Raw genomic sequence first — 18,940 nt, forward strand, 5'->3', positions numbered from 1 at the left:
ACATGTAGATACACACTCACACACAAACACACCCTTTTCTCCTTCTCTGTCTCTCTCCCTTCCCTTCCCCACCACCAGAGAGAGCGAGAGAGAAACTCTATATAGACATAGAGTTAGAAATATATACTCAAATTCCTCTCCCTTTTATTTATCACTTTAGAATGATTTCAGAAAAGACTTCAGGGAGGGATTTATAAATCAGTGTAGGGCCAGATTTTCTCACAAGAAAGCATTTTACATTGTCAGGGTGATGGAGTAAACAATAGTAATAATAAATGCTTTCAGTTAGATGTCAGCCCGGATAAAATGTTTGGCTTGTCTGGAAATAGCTATCTTTTCCCACCAGTTACATCCTTGTATTGTGCTCTTGTGTGGCTATCAAATGAGAGCAAAGGGGGAACAAGGAGGAGGGAAGGGGTGGAGGGAGGGAGAGAGAGAGAGAGCAGTGAACTGACTCCATAACACCCAGCTACTTGAGCAGCTCAAACTAGGTTAAATATAAAGCTTTTCATTTCAATGGACAAAGGGGCCACTGGGCCATTAGGTAACTGGTTCAAATATCCAGCATTCCTGCTCCACAGCAGGCCCAGAGGTGACCCCAGGGCAAGGGTATCCGGAGCAGGTAAATCTCAAGGGAGGACTGGCAGTCATTAAAGACGGAGGAGGAGAGTTCTGAGGTGTTGGAATCAGAGAGCAACTTCCCCCAGCAGATCTTGTTCCGTCCAGCAAGGGGGACTCGGAGACTGGGAAGTTTCTCTTTAGCTCACCCTTCAACGGTTGTTCCATTCACTCTTTCCACCATTTTCCCCTGAGGAATTTATAAGCAACTCCTGATTTTCTCTCTAGACTCACAACAGATCAATTCCTACTCTAACTCGTCTTCAACCAAGACAGCACCACGGCATTGGATTTTATTCTTGAAACCTGCACAGGAGGTACACATGTGTAGTTTCATGACCTGGCAGATTGCTTGAAAATATCTCTCACCATAAACTCTCTCCACCAAAGACACAGGACAGTCATGACAGAACCTACGAATAATTCTAATCATGATTAGAAAAATAAAAACACTACAGGAAACAGGAACTTTTTCAAGACTGCAATAATTCAAACTAAAGCATGTATCTGAAATGGCCTCTGTCAACATACGATTTCTGACTTGGAGACAAGCCCTGCTGGAAGGGGAACCACATGTTTCTGAACTAGGGCTCCAGATTTAAGAGCCTTGAGATCAGAAATGTTCTCTAGACTTGGCAGGTTTTTTTTCACCATCAAGCAGCTCCCGAGTGTCCCCCGTGTAACTCAGCAGCCCATACAATAGCTGCTCCAGGCAAAGATGGGTTTCTGCTTTGAAGTCTCATTTAGAACAGAGGGGCAGGATAAGGGAAATAATGGCTTTTCAACTCAGAGTGAGCAAACTCGAAGGGGGTCTTATCCTCTTGGTGTTTATTTCTTGGACCAAATTACTAACCCTTCTCTGAAGCCCCCTGTTGAGATCAGGGACAAACAAGATGAAAGGGAGAAAGCAGACGGAAGGGAACAAAAGAACTTCAACCTCAGAATTCTTAGCCCTCAGGGAAAACACAAACAGGATGAGTCTGCATGTTTGATTTTGCATCCCCGGGATGTCGGGAGGCGTGTCCAGGAGGATAAGCTGAATCAAGTCTATCAAAGTCTGACATCTGAAAGACCCTGGCTCTCATCACTGCCTGAACACCATAATGGCATTACCTGTGGGGGCCCACACCTCAGCTTGGAAAGCAGAGCTTGTCTGTCTCACACCTTGGCTCTGACTTGACCCACCTGCTACATCGTTGTGATGGGGAGGGGGCACAAGGGACCGGGTTATACAGCTGGTATAACCCACTCCACCTAGAGCTCTGACAATATATGCAGGGCTTGCTTCAAGTGCTGCTACATTCCTTATCAAGTCTGTCTGAGCTTACAAGCAAATCTGACAATTCTTTTTTTTTTTTTTTTTTGAGAGAGAGAGAAAAAAAGGAAAAGTACGTGTTCAGGTAACAGCTGCCTTACTCATTTTTATTCAGAGGACAAGAAAAGTCACTTTGAGCAGTGACAAATGCCTGGGATTGACATGGAAGGCATATGTACTTGTAAAGGGCAAGAAGACATCTGAGGGGCCTCCGTTGGCTGCATCCATCCATGTGATGGACCAAAAGATTTTCCTTGACATCTCTTGTCTTGGTTCAGTCATCTTAACAACTTTTGTGCAAATATCTCAGCCTCCTTTTAAAGCTCTTTTGCCAAGGGGAAGGCACATTTGAGAATCTACTGAAAGCTGTGGACCTTGTCCTGGAAAACTCTCTCTCTCTCTCTTACACACACACACATACTTTTACATATAACATCAGGGAATTCCTAGATCTACTAGAATCCATCCACAGAACCCCCTCAGGGGTCAATGGACCTAAAGCTAAAGAACCTCTGGTCTAGAAAAAAAAGTTAACATTTACTGAGTACTGACTATATGTCAGGCACTCTTCTAAGTGTCTCAAATAGATTTTTGCAATTAATCATAACAACACCATAGAACAGGTACCACTGTTCTCTGTTTTACTGATGAGAAAACAGTGGTGGAGAAAGTCACTTGCTCCAGGTCAAACAGCCAATAAGTGGCACAGCCTGGGTGGAAACCCAGGCCATCTGTTTTTGGAGACCTCCTCTTAGCCACAAAGCCAGGGTTGTGAAATGAAACAAGTGAAAGTCATTTGTTTTTGCAGACCACGACTGCAGCAGTTTCCTATTTGTATATGTTGCGGGGTGGGGGTGGGGGGAGGCATGTATCTCTAGAGATCTGAGAAAGTTGAGACAGTGTGGCAGTAGGTGGAGGAGAGACTCTTAGCCAAGTCGTACATGCCCACTACTGACCACTGCGCAGGCAGGTATAGACCAAAAATGAGTCCAGCCCTCTCCTTGGCTTCCAGAGAATAGGCCTGTGAGGCTGACACTGGCACTCATGCTTTGAGATCTTGATCTAGTAGCCAGCAGAAATTAGTTCCAGGGTCCCAAACTTAAATAGAGGCCAGGAAAGTGATGCGAATGTGTGAGGAAGGCAGTGGCCAAGGGAGGGGGGCCATGACCAACTGGAGTGAGTGTCCTGTCTCTAAACATTCACCTTAACAACAACCTCCCAAATCCCATGAGGCCTGAACAAAAGACATCCAGCCTGTGGACTGTCCGTTTGACTTCTGAGTAGACAGTTTCCTTCGTGCTCTCTAGGTATTTCCAAGGCAGGAGTGCGGGGCATGTGATCCGTAAACAAGGGACACAAGCTCACCCGTGTGACAGTCAACGTGACTTCCATTTTGTTAGAAGCATGCTTTTCTGTGCTAACCAACCAAGCCATAGGTCACTAGCAGAGAGGTGCAGACACCAGAGGGGAAGACCTCTCAGGCAGTAAGCGACAGGGCACCTCACATACCTCATACAGAGGGAGCATTCAAGGTCAGAGGCGTCAAAAGATGCCAGCGGGACACTGAGCGCAGGCCTGGCCCTGGGGTCAGTGGAAGGATCTGTGATGTAGAGAGCAGAAGTCAGAGGGGAACCAACCTTGGTGTCACAAGACAGCACTTCTAAGGCCAAAGAACCCAAATATTTTTTTTCAGTCAGCCACTCTCATCACCTCCCTGAGAATTGATTTAGTGGCCAAGTGAGCCACTGAGAATGGGGTACCCTGATACAGGCATGTGGAGGCTTCCAGCAGCCCCAAAGAAAGAAATGTGTAGGTCAGGGATTGTCTGGGAGCCCTGGGGGGGCTTCATTTAAATGGAACAGGCACCTCACTCTTGACAAACAGCTGCAACGACTCCACGGACTGAGCCAGGCCTTCATAGCTGACACTGAATCTTGGCACTGGCAGCCACTCTTGGAAAGATACCAAGCTGCAGCTGCTGCTTCTCAGATGCCTACCTACTGGGACATGACTGGGAACGAGCAGGATGAGGCGTGATGGAACTGCCCGGGTCTGACTTCCCCAGAATGGGGAAGGGGGTGCAGAGAGGCTGCCCTGGAAGGAAGTGACACCATCAAGGGCGTGAGATGTCATTACTTGACACTATGCTTGCCCATAAGCCCTGGCTTTCCCTTATAATTCATATGGGGTACCGGCAGGATGCTAGGAACTGCTTGCTCTCACAGAAACCCCACAGCCACCCTAGAAGTGGCAGAGCAGAGGAGCCATCGTGTGGAGGGTAGAAGCCTCCACACACTGCTGAGCCCGGGCTCCCTTCCAAGCCCCCAACTCCCTGGGTAGAGTCTGCACCTGGCTTAGACGCTTTATTAGGCCTCTCTGGGTCTTGGGGTTCAATTTGGCAGTGCTTCCTTTTCTTCTCCTGGCATTTGCCAGTCTTAATGGAGGCAGCTTGGGAAGAGGCAGCGACCCCCTTCTCCTCCTCTGCTCCAACCGAGTCTTCCGTGTGGTCCTGCGGCCCATCCCCTGTCACTGTGACTGGGTTCATCAGGCTGCCCCCCTGGCCCCTGGCTGCTGCCCCCTCCTGACTGGAACAATGTGGGCGCTCGGGCGTTTCCTGGAGGAAGAAAGAGCCAAACATCAGAATCTACTGGGGCCCAACATTGTCCTCTGATAATTGTCTCCAGAAGGGACGAGGAGAAAACACTGCCCAGTCCTGACCATGTAGAGGACAGGTAGCTTAACTGGGCAGCAGTCATAGGGCACAGAAGGCCCAGATGGGGCAGAGTAAGGCATGCAGGGAGACAGTCCTTGGGCAGCAGTGAAGGCAGGATGCCAAGTGCAGTGCCGGTCTCCACTCCTCTCCAGTCAGTCCCAGTCACCACCTGAGGGACACCAAGGCATGCAGTGCAGTGAGGGTAGATCCTGCCACTCGGCCCTTCCTCTCACCCTCACTGCCATTCCCAGCCATCCTCCAGTCCCACATCCAGCTTCCAAAGAACTTTCGGGAAGGTTCTGGTGCAGGTGTGTTCACAGGCCTACCAAATGCCCTCACACTCCAGAGCTATGTTATACTGGTCAAAGGAACTAGGAACAAATGAATCCTTTCACTAGATTTTGGGCAAAAAGTCTGAAAAAGAGACAAGATCATCTGGCAAAATGATCAATAACATCTCTAGCCTTTTCAAGAATTTTTGTCCAGGAGAAAAAAAAAATCCAATGACAAAGTGTTTATGCAGTTTTATGTGGAGAACCCCTCTCTCTACATTCAAAGTGTATGGGTCAAAATGTTCAGATTGTTGTGTTCCCTCCAACTCCAAAAAAAAAAAAAAAAAAAAACCCTGGTAGATAGATGAAAAATGGGGAGTGCACAGCTGGGAGAAAATGATGAGGTGAGGAGGAAAAGACTTTTCTGAGTCTCTAACCTGGGGAGTTCAGGGTTTTATCAGCACTATGGCACTGCCGCATCCTCAGCTTTCCATGAGCCCTTGTCAGAGTCTACACAGAACAGTGCTTTGCAAGGCAAAGTTTGGGTAGAAACCCAGTCCCTAGTCCTCAGCTTCGTCATACAAGAAAGCCAGGGGTGCTTTTTTTCTTCATTTCTAATTGGGCTGCAATTAGAAGTCACTCCAGGCACTTGGGTTCAGTATTATGGTTCTCAATTCGGTAATAATGATCTCAAAGAAGTATTGAAATGTAGGTGGTGCTAGTGGTAAAGAACCCGCCTGCCAATGCAGGAGACATAAGAGATGCAGCTTTGATCCCTGGGTGGGGAAGATCCCCAGGAGGGATCCCATGGACAGAGGAGACTGGCTGGCTACAGTCCATGGGGTCGCAAAGAGTTGGACACGACTGAGTGACTTAGCATGTAGCACTGCTTTGATTTCAGGATATACTCTAAGTTCTGCCCATCACCCCCCCCCCGCCCCCACCACCCAGCCTTTTTGAGTCAGGCACTGCATTTTGTTCATTCTCCAGAGCAGGGAAAGAGGTCAGGGAAATATAAGATTTTCACCTGTCAGAGAACCAAGAAGCCATGGAGAGCCTAGGGCTCACACGGGAGGAACACAGGGCATGGACAGCAGGCAGGCGGATGCTTTGAGCTGCCTAGATCTTCAGAGCCTGCCTCTGTCTACATATCTGTGCTTCTGAGCCCCAGCTTCTGCCCACTTGCCCTCTGCTGGAAAGTTGGGGCCTGGAGACCATGGTTTTCAAAGACTCAAATCCCAGAAAGTTAACACTTTCTAAGTTGCTTCCCTCTCCCCGGCTCCACATATGTGCTGGAAGTCTACTTACGTGTAAGACACAGTGCAGGAATATGAAATGACCTCCACTTGGGGATCAAATGGAGATGTCTTTGCACAAGGAACTCAGCTGGTACTCAAAGACCAGCAGCTTGAACAAACAAAAAGTAGGACAGGAGGGGCTGTCAGGCCCTCTTCCCAGGCTCTGCCCCTAAGCTCACCCCAACCGAATGGCTCCTGGGGAAGTGGGCCTTTCTAGTTCTGTCACCTCTCTCAACTGGACCTGATAAAGAATTGAAAATTGAACATAATAAATCATCAACCTGGGCCCCTGCCTGAAATCCAGTTTTATCTTTAAATAGCCTTTCAGCAAAGAAGACAGCCACTAGCAACTCTATTTCTTCTTTCTCGGGAACCAAACAAAGTAGGAGGGTGAGGGCTTACTCTCCATGTTTGCCCACAAAACAGCCAAACGAAGCGTCAGGAGCGAGCTGGGTGAGTGGAGTTTTACCTGTGACAACTTTGGTAGATTATGGATGGTGCCTTCAGTAGCCAATGACTCTACGTGTTCCTTTAATCTAAGGTGAGGTGCCAACAGCTTCAGTATATCGGGAGAATGTTCCTGAGAGGCCCCCGGGAATGATGGTGTAAAGAAACTAAGGAGAAGCTGGGACATAAAACAGAAGACTTCACTACTTAAGTTTCTACAGGTGCTTGGGTGAAGGGCAGGGGTGGGAGGGCGGGAAGGGACAAAGGGTACAGCTTGTGGGGCAAAACCCCAGGGAGGAAGCCTTGGACCAAAGACCCCAACACAGTGGGGCAGGGATCCTCCTTCGGCTCATCAGAATCACCTGGGAAGTTTATGAGACTTCCAGGTTCCAAGTTCCCATGCCTGGCTCCCCTGGGTCTGAAGTGTGGCCAGGAATCTGAATTTTGAAAAGGCACTACAGATCTGCCTTTGTCTCCCTAGCCAGTTACACCACTCCGCTGCTACCCTTCCACAGAAAGATCTGCAGGGGGATTTCAAAACCTGTCTAGGAGGAAAGAGGCCGAGGAGAAGGCAGGAGCCCAACATCAGCTGGGGGACCTGGAGTCGTGTCCGAGATGCCCCCCTGGGTAGAAGGCAACAAATGTCGCCAAGGTTCCTCTGTATTTCTTCCCTCCCTGTCTGCCTGTCCTGCCTCTCCTCCCCGACCATCAGCCCTGGATCTTGAATCCCTTCAGCAGTGATGTGTTTGTAAAAGCAGAGCCAAGTCTTCTTCCCTCTTCTCCCAGCCTCTCTTCCTACTTTCTAGCCTTCACTTTCCAGAGAATGTCAAGTCACTTCAATGATTGGGGTGGAGGTGGGGGGCGGCAGGCTGGTCTAGTCTATGGTTGGCTTCCTTTGCAACTGGATAAGCTGGGGATGGGGGTGGGGCAGATAAAAGATCCAGAAGGGACTGGGAGTCAAAGACGCATGATCTAGTGGAGGCTGCCCCATCAACCGCCCGCATCCTTGCTTCAGTTCTCTCCTGTGGTAAAGTGCCAATTATCTGTATACATAGGTATTTTTGTATGTAACACATAACCCAGGAAGGCAGGTCACTTGCTTCTAAAATATATTCACATGTTTTCTGCTGAGACCAACTAAAGGGTGCCCTACGCCTTCCTCTAGGGAACAGGGTATTAACTGATCAGGGGAATCTGACCGAAACTGGGATCAAACTCTCTCCAGTTTGATTTCTTTCCTTACTGGGCCCCAGCAGTTCCTCATGATGTTTCTTCTGATGCCAGCACTTTCCACGTGGCTAAGCCTTGCTCATCCTTCAAGGCTCAGCTCCAGGTCTCCCATCTTCTCTTCCTCCAGTCTCCCTGATCTCTCCCATCATTCTGTGTTCTCAACTGCACCAGAAGATAGTCCCTCACCCTCCCCAGTCTGGTGTTAGCCTCAAATTGCATCGCAAATGTAAGTCTTGCTCTCTACAGATGCTCTGTTTCTGGAGGGCACACGACTAATGTCCAGTAAATACTCATCACACTGGACGGAACTGAGTTAAGACACTAGCCATCCTAGGGCCCAGAGAGATGCCTAGGGTTCAGGCCCAAAGTCCCCAGATGACAGATGTCTCTGTTTCCTTCCAATTCTAAGTTGGTGTAGGAATGAGATGGGAGGTTCTCACACTGACCAGGGCTGTAAACGCCAGCTTTCAGAGACTCCTCCTTTACTGGAGCCAAACTGGGCTCTCAGGGGGCTCTGAGTGACCCACCAGGAACCACCTCTGAAGCACTCCCCCCTGGAATTCTCCCCCAGAGAGAAGTAGCAAGCCATAGGGAAACCCCCAGGTACAAGGATACGAGGGCAGAGTGTGGTGGGAGGGGAAGAGAGGCAGAGAGGGAAGCTCGAAGGAAACCAGGCAAAGGAACAGCAGCACTGAGCTTCCTCTTCCGCTACCTAAGACCTCATTGAAGGCCTTCCCAGTGGCTTTGGAAAACAAAAGTTGGGGTCAACTCTCAGTGAAAATGGAAGTCAACTTCACTTCAGCGTCAGCCTTGAAAAGGCCCAAGTGGGCCAAGAAGTCCAAAAAGAATCTGAAGTAAAGACAAACATTAAAAAGAAACCCAGGCCTGTAAGTGACAAGGGCAGCTAATTCATGGCAAGTGAACCTGGACCATCTCTGTCACATCTTTATCCCTGGAGAGGGGAACAACCCAGCAAACAAGCACAGAGGGTCCTCAGCGTTCCTAACTAAGTGCCATGTCCTCACCTCCCGCCGTCGAAATTCGCCTCTAAATTCTCACCTTAGCTTCAGAACTCTGGAACACTCATCACAGGCAAATGTTCGATTGTATTATCTGGCATTTATATCACATTATAGAACCGGTGCAAGAGTGTAAGGTCCTGGAGGCCTGAGACTGTGGCTTATGCCTCTTTGGGTCTCCAGAGCTTAGCACAGTTCTTGCCCAATCCCATTAAGGCAGCTGTGGAAATGACACTGCATGCATGCTTACATGCTAAGTCGTTTCAGTCGTGTCCAACTCTTCTTGATCCCATGGGCTGTAGCCTGTTAGGCTCCTCTGTCCATAGGATTCCCCAGGCAAGAATACTGGAGTGGGTTGTCATGTCTCCTCCAGGGAATCTTCCCAACCCAGGGATCGAACCTGCATCTCCTGCATTGGCAGGCCGATTCTTTACCACTCAGCCACCTGGGAAATGATACTAGGTGGTCTATAAAGTGGGTGGGAAAGAGGATCAACCCAAATGATGACACCAAGAGCCTCTCAGGCCAACTGGGAAATGGACAAATGAGAGTAAAGAAATCACTCTCTCCCGGATCCACACCTGCCTCTGTTGGTCTTTGCATACTCTGTTCTTCTAAGCACCTTTGTGCATACATCCCAGAGCTGGATAACCCCACTGCTCCTCTCCCCAGTCTCAGCAGTGGGTGCTGAGACTCCTGACTCAGCCTCCCGGGCCAGTAGGATAGTGGAGCAGCTCACAAGGCAGACTCTGGAAGCAGGAGGAGCTGGGTTTGGTTGCTCTTCCACCGATCATTAGGTTCATGACCTCAGGAAAGGCACCAAGCCTCAGCTTCCTCATCTGTTTCATCCGTAACGTAGGGATAAATGATAGTACCTACTCTCATAGGGACGTTGTGGGGATTTAATTATAGCTTCCCCATAAAGTCCACAGAACAGTGCCCAGTGCACAAGAAACGCTCAATAAATGCTAGTCATTATTACTATTACTCACACTGTGGACTACAGTTAAGATTTGGGGAAGGGTCCACAGCTTGGAGCAATTCTCTGCCACCAGCCAACAGCTGGTTAGCTCCTACTAACCAGCCCAAAGTAACTTCCCAGAACCTCCGGTGCTCAGCTGCCCCTAGTTCAATGATTTTGCTGAAGATTCCTTTCTGGAGCCTTCAGAAACCAGTCCTGTCTCTTGCTCCCTTTCTTCATCCACTGCTCTGCCAAAGCACCCTGGGACAGAGGCACCTAGGGCGCGGTGGTGAACAGGGGGTGGGGCACAAGCATAGCAGAAGTCCCCACTGACTGTCAACATCCCATTGCCAGGCCAACGAGCCAGACACTGAGAGAGCACACTGCAGAACAATAAGCAACAAAGTCTACGAATTGAGGATGCTTGAGCATTCACTAATGTGCCTAGTATCTCATGCAGTTAAAAAAAAAAATAACAACCACATCCTCCAGCGACTCAAGAGTTGGGATGATTGGATTATAGTGTAATGGTCCCCAACTTATATCACATATGTGTTTCATTTCTAGCAAAGAAGCTGAAGGTTGGAGTTCTGCATATGGCAAGGCAGATGGGACCCAACACCCCTTGTGAGGAGCTGGCCACCCTGTGTGGCTGGTGAAGCTGTGACTCAGCCCAAGGAAAGTTCTAAAACTGCCTCACACCCGGGATCTCTGGCCAACAGCTGGAGTCTCCTCCGTGGGCCTCCATCTCCACGTTAACTTATTTGGTTTTATTTTTTTTGTTTGTTTGTATTCTTACTGACCACCCAGACCCTGAGTCAAAGAATCAAGCACATTCCTCACAGGCTCCTACAGAAATGTAGGAACTGCTCAATCTGATTGTACGTGCCAAAAGGATGGTGTTTCTGGGTCATCAACTGGCACCTGTGTCTTGCTCCTGTCCCCTTAACCCAGGAAACCATCCACTCTGGACCCCCAACCCTAGGGAGCACAGTTCCCTCACTCCCTGCCCTGGAGAGGACAGAGGGCTGGAAGCCCACTGGGCAGCTGGACCTGACGTCATCTCAACTCACCCTTTGGGCTTCAGCTCTTGCTCTTTTGTTCCTTCCATCGAGGGATACACAATATAGAAACTCTCTTAGCGCTTCCTCCACCTTGCCAAGGGTGGCTAAGGCTTGCGCTTTTCTGAAGTGTGCCTGGAAGAAAACATGAACATTCAGTCCCATTCTTCTCCACCTCTTGACATTGCTATCATTCATAACATCAGCTAAATTACTTCCTGGGTGTTCACTGTCATGTGAGGGCTTTAAAAGGACTATGTTATCCACAGCCTTATTGTGTAAGCCAGGGCTCTCCAACCCCTAGGCCACTGTACCGGTACCAGTCTGTGGCCTGTTAGGAACTGGGCCACACATTAGGAGGTGAGCGGCAGGCGAGCAAGCAAAGCTTCATCCATTTCTGCCTGAGCTCCTTCTCCTGTCAGATCAGTGGCAGCATAATAAATGTAGTGCACTTGAACCATTCCCAAACCATCTCCCCCCACACCCCCCAACATCTGTGTAAAATTTGTCTTCCATGAAACCAGTCCCTGGTGCCAAATAGGTTGAGGACTGCTGGTGTAGGCAATTGTTCTGAAGCCCATTTTCAAGAAAATAAAACTGAGACCCAGAGAAGTGACTTGCCTGAAGTAACCTGGCTGGAAAATTGTGGAATCAGATTGACAGCCTGGGAATGACTGATATAGAAGACCAGATTCACAACCACTGTGCCATACTACCACCACCCCCCACCCCCTGCCCCACGATTGTATTGGAGGAGGCATCAGATGTAGCAAGAACTCCCATCTGAGGTCACACTAACCAGCTTTCAGGACCTGCCTGGATGGGCCTTCCTGTTAACCAGTCTGTCAAGCAGAGACCTAGTCCATGTTACTGGCTGAGTGACCACCCACACTCAGTGATCACTTATTAGAGGAGGCCCAAGTGAGCCAAGCCATGTGACCTCTCTAAGACCTTGAAGGCAGCTAGTGGCAAAGCTGGAACTAGCACTGGGAGCTTCCCCACCAAGCCCTTCTGAACGCTAACCAGGGGCTGCACAAATGCTTTGGCTCCAGTGAACTCAGCTCATGTCTGCTCCCTCACCACATCTTGAAATCATATAAGAAATTTTAGTGTTTCTCAGGGTCCAAGTCAAACTGCCCTGGGGGAGAACCCTTAAAGGGTAGGAGAGGAGCATCCTGGGGAAGATGGGGGAGAAAGAAGAGAAGTGAGAAGAGGGTTGTCTTCTCTCCATGCCTGGCAGCTTGGCTTAGAGGCTGCCCCTCAGTGGCCTGCTCCCCAGGCCTTTGCCTACATGCTGACCCCGAGTCTAACTTAGGGAAGGCAACAATCCGGGTTGTGGCTGCTGGGCACTCTAATACATGGACCTCCCCTTCAGACATGCCTCTGTGGGCCCTGGTGCCTCCTGGCTTGGGCCTGGCTTACAGGAGCCAGCCAGAATCTGCCTTCTTGAGCAGTGGCCCCTGCTCCAAGCCTCTTGGGGGCCTCTCCTCGAATTGTGCCCTCCCCCTCCTTCTGGAGCTGGATGCTCCCAGCAGTGCTTGCCAGAGCCCTCTGGAGAAAGGCCTGCCTGACATTTCAAGGTGGCTAGAGGGTGTTAAGTGCTGGGAGACTGGCAGTTTTGGGGATCTGACCAATCACACCAAGTAGCAACCCATATACTCCACCTGCTCAGGGCAGCCAGCTCAGTTGTCACGCTTGCAGGAGAGTTCCAGCCCTGGCTGGGTGGCTGGAATAGGGATGAATGAAGTGAACACCTCTCATAGGAGCGTTGCATAAAGAAATGGTGGGAAATCCATAAACTGGGGTGTGAAGTGGCTTTGAATCAGAAGCATCAGTTCCAGTCTTCCTTCAATTCCCAAGTCCATAAAGTTCTATCATCACTGCCTCTCTGCTTAACCCAGCACTTAGGGAAAATGAACTTCTGTTTAATATTTTCACCAACTCTTCCTTCACTGGGTAAGTCACTTTTCCCATTTCATCCAAAATGGTCCACTGCTTACTTAGCCCTGTTTCCCACTGCACTATCGAGGTCCCTGCCCCAATATGGTTTAGAATGGGAGCAAAAACAGTTACAAGAGACGTCCTCTTAACCCCAGGTAGCTCACTGGCCTGCACTGCTACAAGGCCTGAAATACTCCCAGTGAAGTTCCTTTTGGTTAAGACATTGATGAGTTTGAATAAACCGTAAATGTGTTCCTTGGGAAAGAGGATATACTAATCTATCATCACGCATGAAAACTTTCTTATGAAAGAGTATGAGATTCACTCTGACATTAATGACCCCAGTATGCAGCTCCCCAGTGTTTTATCTGAAGTTCCCCAAATCCAAAAAAAAGGCTGATAATCCAACATTTTCATAGGCTTGACATCAAAAGTCATTAGGTGGCAAATCTTGATCTAAAACGATATGTGTTACAGTCTTCTTCCCACTTAGTGTGAATTTTCATGTAATATGCTGCAGAAATATTATTGTGTTTGACTATGGGGCACTGTCCAGAGCTGATACCTGGTCTTAGTGAAATTGGAAACATTCTGGATTCTGAACATATCCAGCCCTATGGGATTCAGATAAGGGATTATGGACTTGGCCTTGGATGAAGTGGGTTTCAGAGGACATCATCCTGGGACATCATCCTGGGGCTGCGTAGAGAGAGCACTACACCAAAACCCAATGTTATGGTTCACAGAACAGACTCTTGGTCAAGCTGACCTGGAACCAGCACTGCCCCCCTGCAAGGTGATTACGGCAGAGAGCAAGATCTATGTTTTGCAAACAAGGACGTCTAGGGTTCTGAGAGTGAAGTGACTTCCCCATGGTCACTCAGCTTGCAGGTATAGAGTCCAGGCTCAAATCTAATCTTCTAAACCAACTATAGACATGTGGCTGAAGGCTAGTCCTGAGGGAGGCCGGACACAGATGCAGGAAGTGACATTGTGCATCCTGGCATCTTGAGAGAGGCTGAACCTGTCTTTCTCCCCTCCCCACTCCCACCCCACACCCTCATGTGACCTACATGTTTAGGGAAAGCAGCAGGCTGACTGACTACATTAAGGACTTAAGATGGCAGAACCAAACTGCAATGTTTCTCTTCCCCTCCTCTCTCTAGTGTCATGGGAAAATAATGGTGATGATGCTGATGTTGGCAAATACATACAATGCTATATGCCGGGCATTGTTCTAAGTATCTGCCTGCATTAGCTCATGTAGTCCTCACAACAGGTAGTCTCCCCCTGTTAAGTAGATGCTTTGAATATCTTCATTTTATAGGTGAGGAGATGAAGCACAAGGAGGTTAAGTAATTTGGCCAAGGCCACACAGCTAGTAAAAGTAGCAGGGCTAGGACAGAAACTCGGGCAGTCTGGCTCCCAAGTTCAAGTTCTAAAGAATCACAAATTCCAGGCTGCTTTGCAAGTCATCAGTCTAAGATCAAATTGGGACAGAACTCACCTCTCTCGCAGACCCCTAAGTCACCCTTTGTCAAGGGACTCCCCCCACCAGCTCCTGTGAAGAGCCTTTCCCCTGCTCTGAGTGCGCTCTAGTGCCCCTACCCACCGCTTCCCCCCACCCCCAGTGGCAGTCCTCCCTGCCACTTCCTGTCCTCACTACAGTTCCTTCCCATCCTTCTCATCCCACACTCACCTTAAACCCCATGGGGCGGAGCTTACATGCTATTTCGGCATCATGCAATGCGTCCTCATGAGACTCCAAGGTGAAATAAATTTGAGACCGGTTGCTGTAAAGCAAATGGTCATTTGGAGCTGCCAAAATGAGAGGAAAAAAAACCTTGAGCAAAATGGCAAGTTATCTAGGACTTCTCTAGTAAAGACCCCAAAGAGTAAACTTAATCTCCAGCCCTAGTATTGCCCTGCCTACCACACCCCCAGCCACTCTGGGTCTGAGCTTTCCCAACTGTAAAGAAGTCATTATCCCCCCTCTCTCAAGCAGTTCCTTAGAGGGCCTGTGGGGTCAGTAGTGATTAGCAATTCTGACACAGAGCAAATTCTGGCGCCCTGCTTCATGGCTGTGGCTAGGAACTGGCAGCCTAGCTTCTGAGTGAGGTATTGCCCACAAGGAAACAGGCCAGGGAAGAGGGAGAAGGTGGTGGCTGGATGTGATCCCCATTCTTGCCACCAGGAAGACAAGTCCAAGTTAGTCTTATCATCAACATCTTTGTCTACAAACCCCAACACATATGAAGTTTCTCTTAAGAAAACAGAAATGCATTTGCAAGGCTCCATCATCTCATTATAGATGGGCAGATATGAATGGGCTGGAACAAGGCTTCTGGGAATAAAGTGAGGTTGGCTCTCATCAATACTCTAAATCGGTAGACCCAGGGCTGGAAAGGCCTTTAGAGATCATCTGGTTCAAGCAACCCAATCTTCAAGGAAAATCAAGTTTGAGAGCTGAAGGCATCTGCTCAAAGCCTAGCTAGCTGGTAGAGTCATTGCTACCTTGACAGACTTTGAATCTGGGATAAGAGACAGGTTCCTTTTTTTCTGAAGTACAGTATAGCACTTAAAATAATAGAAAGAGAGACTGGCCACTTTCTAGCACAACGATACTCTTTGCTGGGGAGGCCCCTGGATTCTCTGGTGGTCCAAGGATGAACCCCCAGGGAAAAGTGATGACAGTAACCAAGACAGAGGAGGAAGAGGGAAGGAAAGGGCTTTCCTGGCTCTTAAGGGGCAGCTGGGGCTTTCCTTATGGCTCAGCTGGTAAAGAATCTGCCGGCAATGCCGGAGACCTGGATTCGATCAGGAATGGAACCTTCCTTTGAGATCTGGGCTTCAGCAGGCTCTACCTGTCTCCTTCATACTGCCCTGCTCTTCCCTACAGACTGGGCTCCAGCTTCTGCTGTGGGAACAGGCTTTGTTGTTGTTTTCCCCCAGGAGTGTGCAGAAGGTTTGCGTGGGTGCCCATTACTTGCTCTGAAGACATCAGTTAAGAGTTTACAGCCTCCTCTGTTCATTTCCTGCAGCACAAGCCACACTGGTGGCAGCTGACAAGGTGCTCTGCTTGGGCACATGGGTCGGGGGTTGGGGGGTGCCAGTGTTCCCCAGTCCACCTTCTTTCTTCCCCCTCCCCCATTACCTGTTGCAAGCTCGGGTGAAGATTCAACACGTGGAGACTGCAGCCCATCCCCTCCTTCACCGTCCAAGCAGGGCTCAGGGCACCCTCGGATCCCAGAACCCTGTCTGCCCAACCCTGTCGCCTTTCCTCTGGCACGCCTCGCCAGACACCGCGCCCCACCGCTGAGCTCCTGGCAGCCGGCCCGAGCTGGGCAATACCCGTCGCTCGTCGCTGGGCGGCCACTTCCTGGGTCCAGACGTGGGGGGTTGGGGTAGTCGTTGCCTAAGGGAACTCAGGCGCCCTAGTGCGGCCAGCGGCGTGGGGCTGCCCACTTTGCCCTTGAGGCCACAGAGCCCACCCACCCATCCTCAGGCGGCACGGAAAAGCTGGGCAGAGGCGGTCCCCTTGGCAGTCAGTCCAGTGTCCTCAGGGATCCCTGAGCCGTCGCCTGGCCCGTCGCCCTCTGGGCTGGAGGGCTAGGGTTCGAAGCGAGGGCGCAGGCTGCGGGCAGGCGGCGCGGGAGGGGGTACGGGGAGGGCATCTATTTCAGCCGAGGATCGTGTGATAGGAAGCGGTGACAATGAGTCACAGGGCAGCGGGGCGCGAGAGCTCCTGCCCGCCGCCCCCCCCCCCCGCCCGCACACGCTCCCGGGATGGTTTCCGAGGCGAGCGTGGCCCACTTCGGTTACCTCAGCCGTTACACAATCCCGCCCGCCCGCGCGGAGGAGGGGCCGCCCGGCCCGGGCCGCTCGCGGCCCTTATGCAACCAGTGCTCTCCTGACCTAATTCCATGCCGGACCCACCCCACCGCGGCCCCGGAAGGGACAACTCCCGGCCGGCAGGGCGGCCCCGGACCGGGAGGGAGCGGCAGACACAGGCGCCGACAGAACATCCCCGGCAGTCTGGAGCGCAGGGGCCCCGGCGCGCCAGTGGGAAGGGTGCGAAGTTCACCTCCCGATTTGCAAGGTGCGGGCAGGTGTAAGAGGGGCTGGGGCACGCAGAGGGAGAAGGAGAAGGCGAGCCCGAGAAACAGAGACGGTGACACCAACCAAGAGCCAGAGTGACAAAGATGCGGAGAGAAAGGAAAAGACAGAGGAAACAGAGTGACACAAAGAGAAGCAGGGACTGAGACACGCAGGAACACACGAGCTCACAGGAGACATAAGACGAAGAGCAGGGAGACATACAGAGACCCAGAAAAGGGGCAGACACAGAGAAAAAGTCGGAGAGGGAACTCCAGAGTTCCCCGCCCCCACTCCAGTCGCGGTCCATCCCACGGTCTGCGCGCCCTCCTCCGCCGGAGTCACCCTCAGCTCCCCTCCCGGATCCAGCCCCGGCCCGCCCCGGCCCCGGCGGTACGGTGGGCTCACCCAGCCTAACTGCCTCGTTGTACTTCAGCAGGGCCGCCTCCACCTGGCGCTCGCGGTACAGCCGGTTGCCCTCGTGCCGGAGTTGCGACGCCCGAGCTGGGCCCGGGAACAACTTGCCAAGGAGGCCACTGAGCACCACGTTGACCCGCAGCGGCGGCGGCGCCTGCTGCCCAGCCCGCCGGGTCCCGCGCGCCCGCCCGGTGGTCACCATCAACGCGGAGAGTTTGACGCCGCAGAGCGCACAGCGCCGATCGGCTGCCCGCCCGCGTTCCAGGCACAGTTTACAAAAGGTGTGGCCGCAGGACAAGGACACGGGGTCTGAGAGAAATCCATGGCACTTCCGGCACTTGAAGCCATCCCACACCTCGGTGGCCTCGGCGGCTGTCACCGCCCTTGCTTCTTCCGCCGCCAGCGCGCAGCTCCCAGCGCGGCTCCCGTCTGGGAGCTCCGGCGCCGGCTCCTCGGCTTGCGGGACGTTCTCGGCCAGGCAGCGCACCAGCTGCTCCAGCTGCTCGGCCACCAACTGCTGCCGCTCGGAGAGCTGTCGGTACACCTCGAGGGCTTCTCGGAGGCGCCCCCCAGACGCCAGGGCGTCGGCCTGCGTGAGCAGGACTTTGCACTCCGGCGTCGAGGCCCTCGGAGGCTGCTCCTGCTCTGGCGGCCGAGTCGGTAGAGGTGCGGGGCCTTCTGCAGCCGCCTCCGGGTGGGGGCCCGTGTCTCCGCGGGCCGCTGATGCTGCCGGTTCCTCCAGCTCTAAGTTGTTGCTGCCGAGCTCGGCGGGCAAGCTCAGCATCTGTCCAGCCTGAAATGAATCCATAGGGAGAGGGACACGCGTGGAGAAGAGGCGTCTAGGAGCCGGGAACGCGGAGCTGGGAGCGGCGGCTGGAGGGAATCGGGGCTGCCACCGCCGCCGCTCTGCCGCGCGCCGGTCCCTGCCGCGCCTCCGCGAGCTCCATGCCGGCCGCCCCGCGCCGCCTAATAACTGTCTTGTCTCAGCAAAGTGTTATATAAAACGGCACCACGTGATGCGCCGCCTCGCCGCTCATTGGCCGGCGGCGGGGCGATTGTTACAAAACCAGACAGTTTTGTAACAGTGTTGCGCTTGCTTCTTTTGGCTTCGCTTTTCTTGGCTTCTTTTTGCGGTTGTTTGTGTTTACACTCTGTCTTATTTCTCCCCTCGCGATGTGGTTGCTTTTTGGAAAAGTGAAGAAGAAGAAGAAACAACAACAACAAAAAGCACCAGTGTCTACTCTTGGGCTTCTCCGTCTCCAAACCCTACTCCATCCCACCTCCAAAGCCGTCAGCAAACAGGTCTCCGCCAGCCGCTCACTAACTGCCCCCTCCCCGCTCGAGAAGCACAGTCCTCCAGGTCTTTAGGTTCTTAGGAGGTTTGCGCTCCCAGGGGCGACAGCGGCTGTCTGCGAACGGAAGCACCTTGGGAGTGTTCGGGGCAGCCCTTCACCTGGGTCCCTGCCCCAGCTCCTCTCATGCGGGGTCCCCGGCCACCTTCCCCAGGGAATCCCCCAAAGGTAGTAAGTGTGGTTATCCGAGGGCGCTTGGTC

At 51.7% G+C, this 18,940-nt stretch overlaps 1 protein-coding gene across 2 annotated transcripts in view; it reads right to left on the reverse strand.

Moving 5' to 3' along the window:
- The window catches only part of LONRF3 (LON peptidase N-terminal domain and ring finger 3), a 39,448-nt gene extending 20,934 nt beyond the window's left edge, over window positions 1–18,514 (reverse strand). The window contains exons 1-6 of one of the 2 annotated variants that reach the window (XM_070366188.1): window positions 17,379–18,514; window positions 14,575–14,693; window positions 10,947–11,069; window positions 6,686–6,841; window positions 4,283–4,547; window positions 3,443–3,533 (exon numbers count right to left, since the gene is read on the reverse strand). In XM_070366188.1, coding sequence (XP_070222289.1) covers window positions 3,443–3,533; window positions 4,283–4,547; window positions 6,686–6,841; window positions 10,947–11,069; window positions 14,575–14,693; window positions 17,379–18,195 — 1,571 coding nt within the window. In that variant the 5' untranslated portion in view covers window positions 18,196–18,514. The remainder of the gene's footprint in view (window positions 1–3,442; window positions 3,534–4,282; window positions 4,548–6,685; window positions 6,842–10,946; window positions 11,070–14,574; window positions 14,694–17,378) is intronic. The other variant, XM_070366189.1, reaches the window with a different exon arrangement.
- Between the last annotated feature and the right edge of the window lie 426 nt (window positions 18,515–18,940).

The sequence above is a fragment of the Bos mutus genome, chromosome X (genome assembly GCF_027580195.1).
Source record: "Bos mutus isolate GX-2022 chromosome X, NWIPB_WYAK_1.1, whole genome shotgun sequence".
NCBI classification, from domain to species: Eukaryota; Metazoa; Chordata; class Mammalia; order Artiodactyla; family Bovidae; genus Bos; species Bos mutus.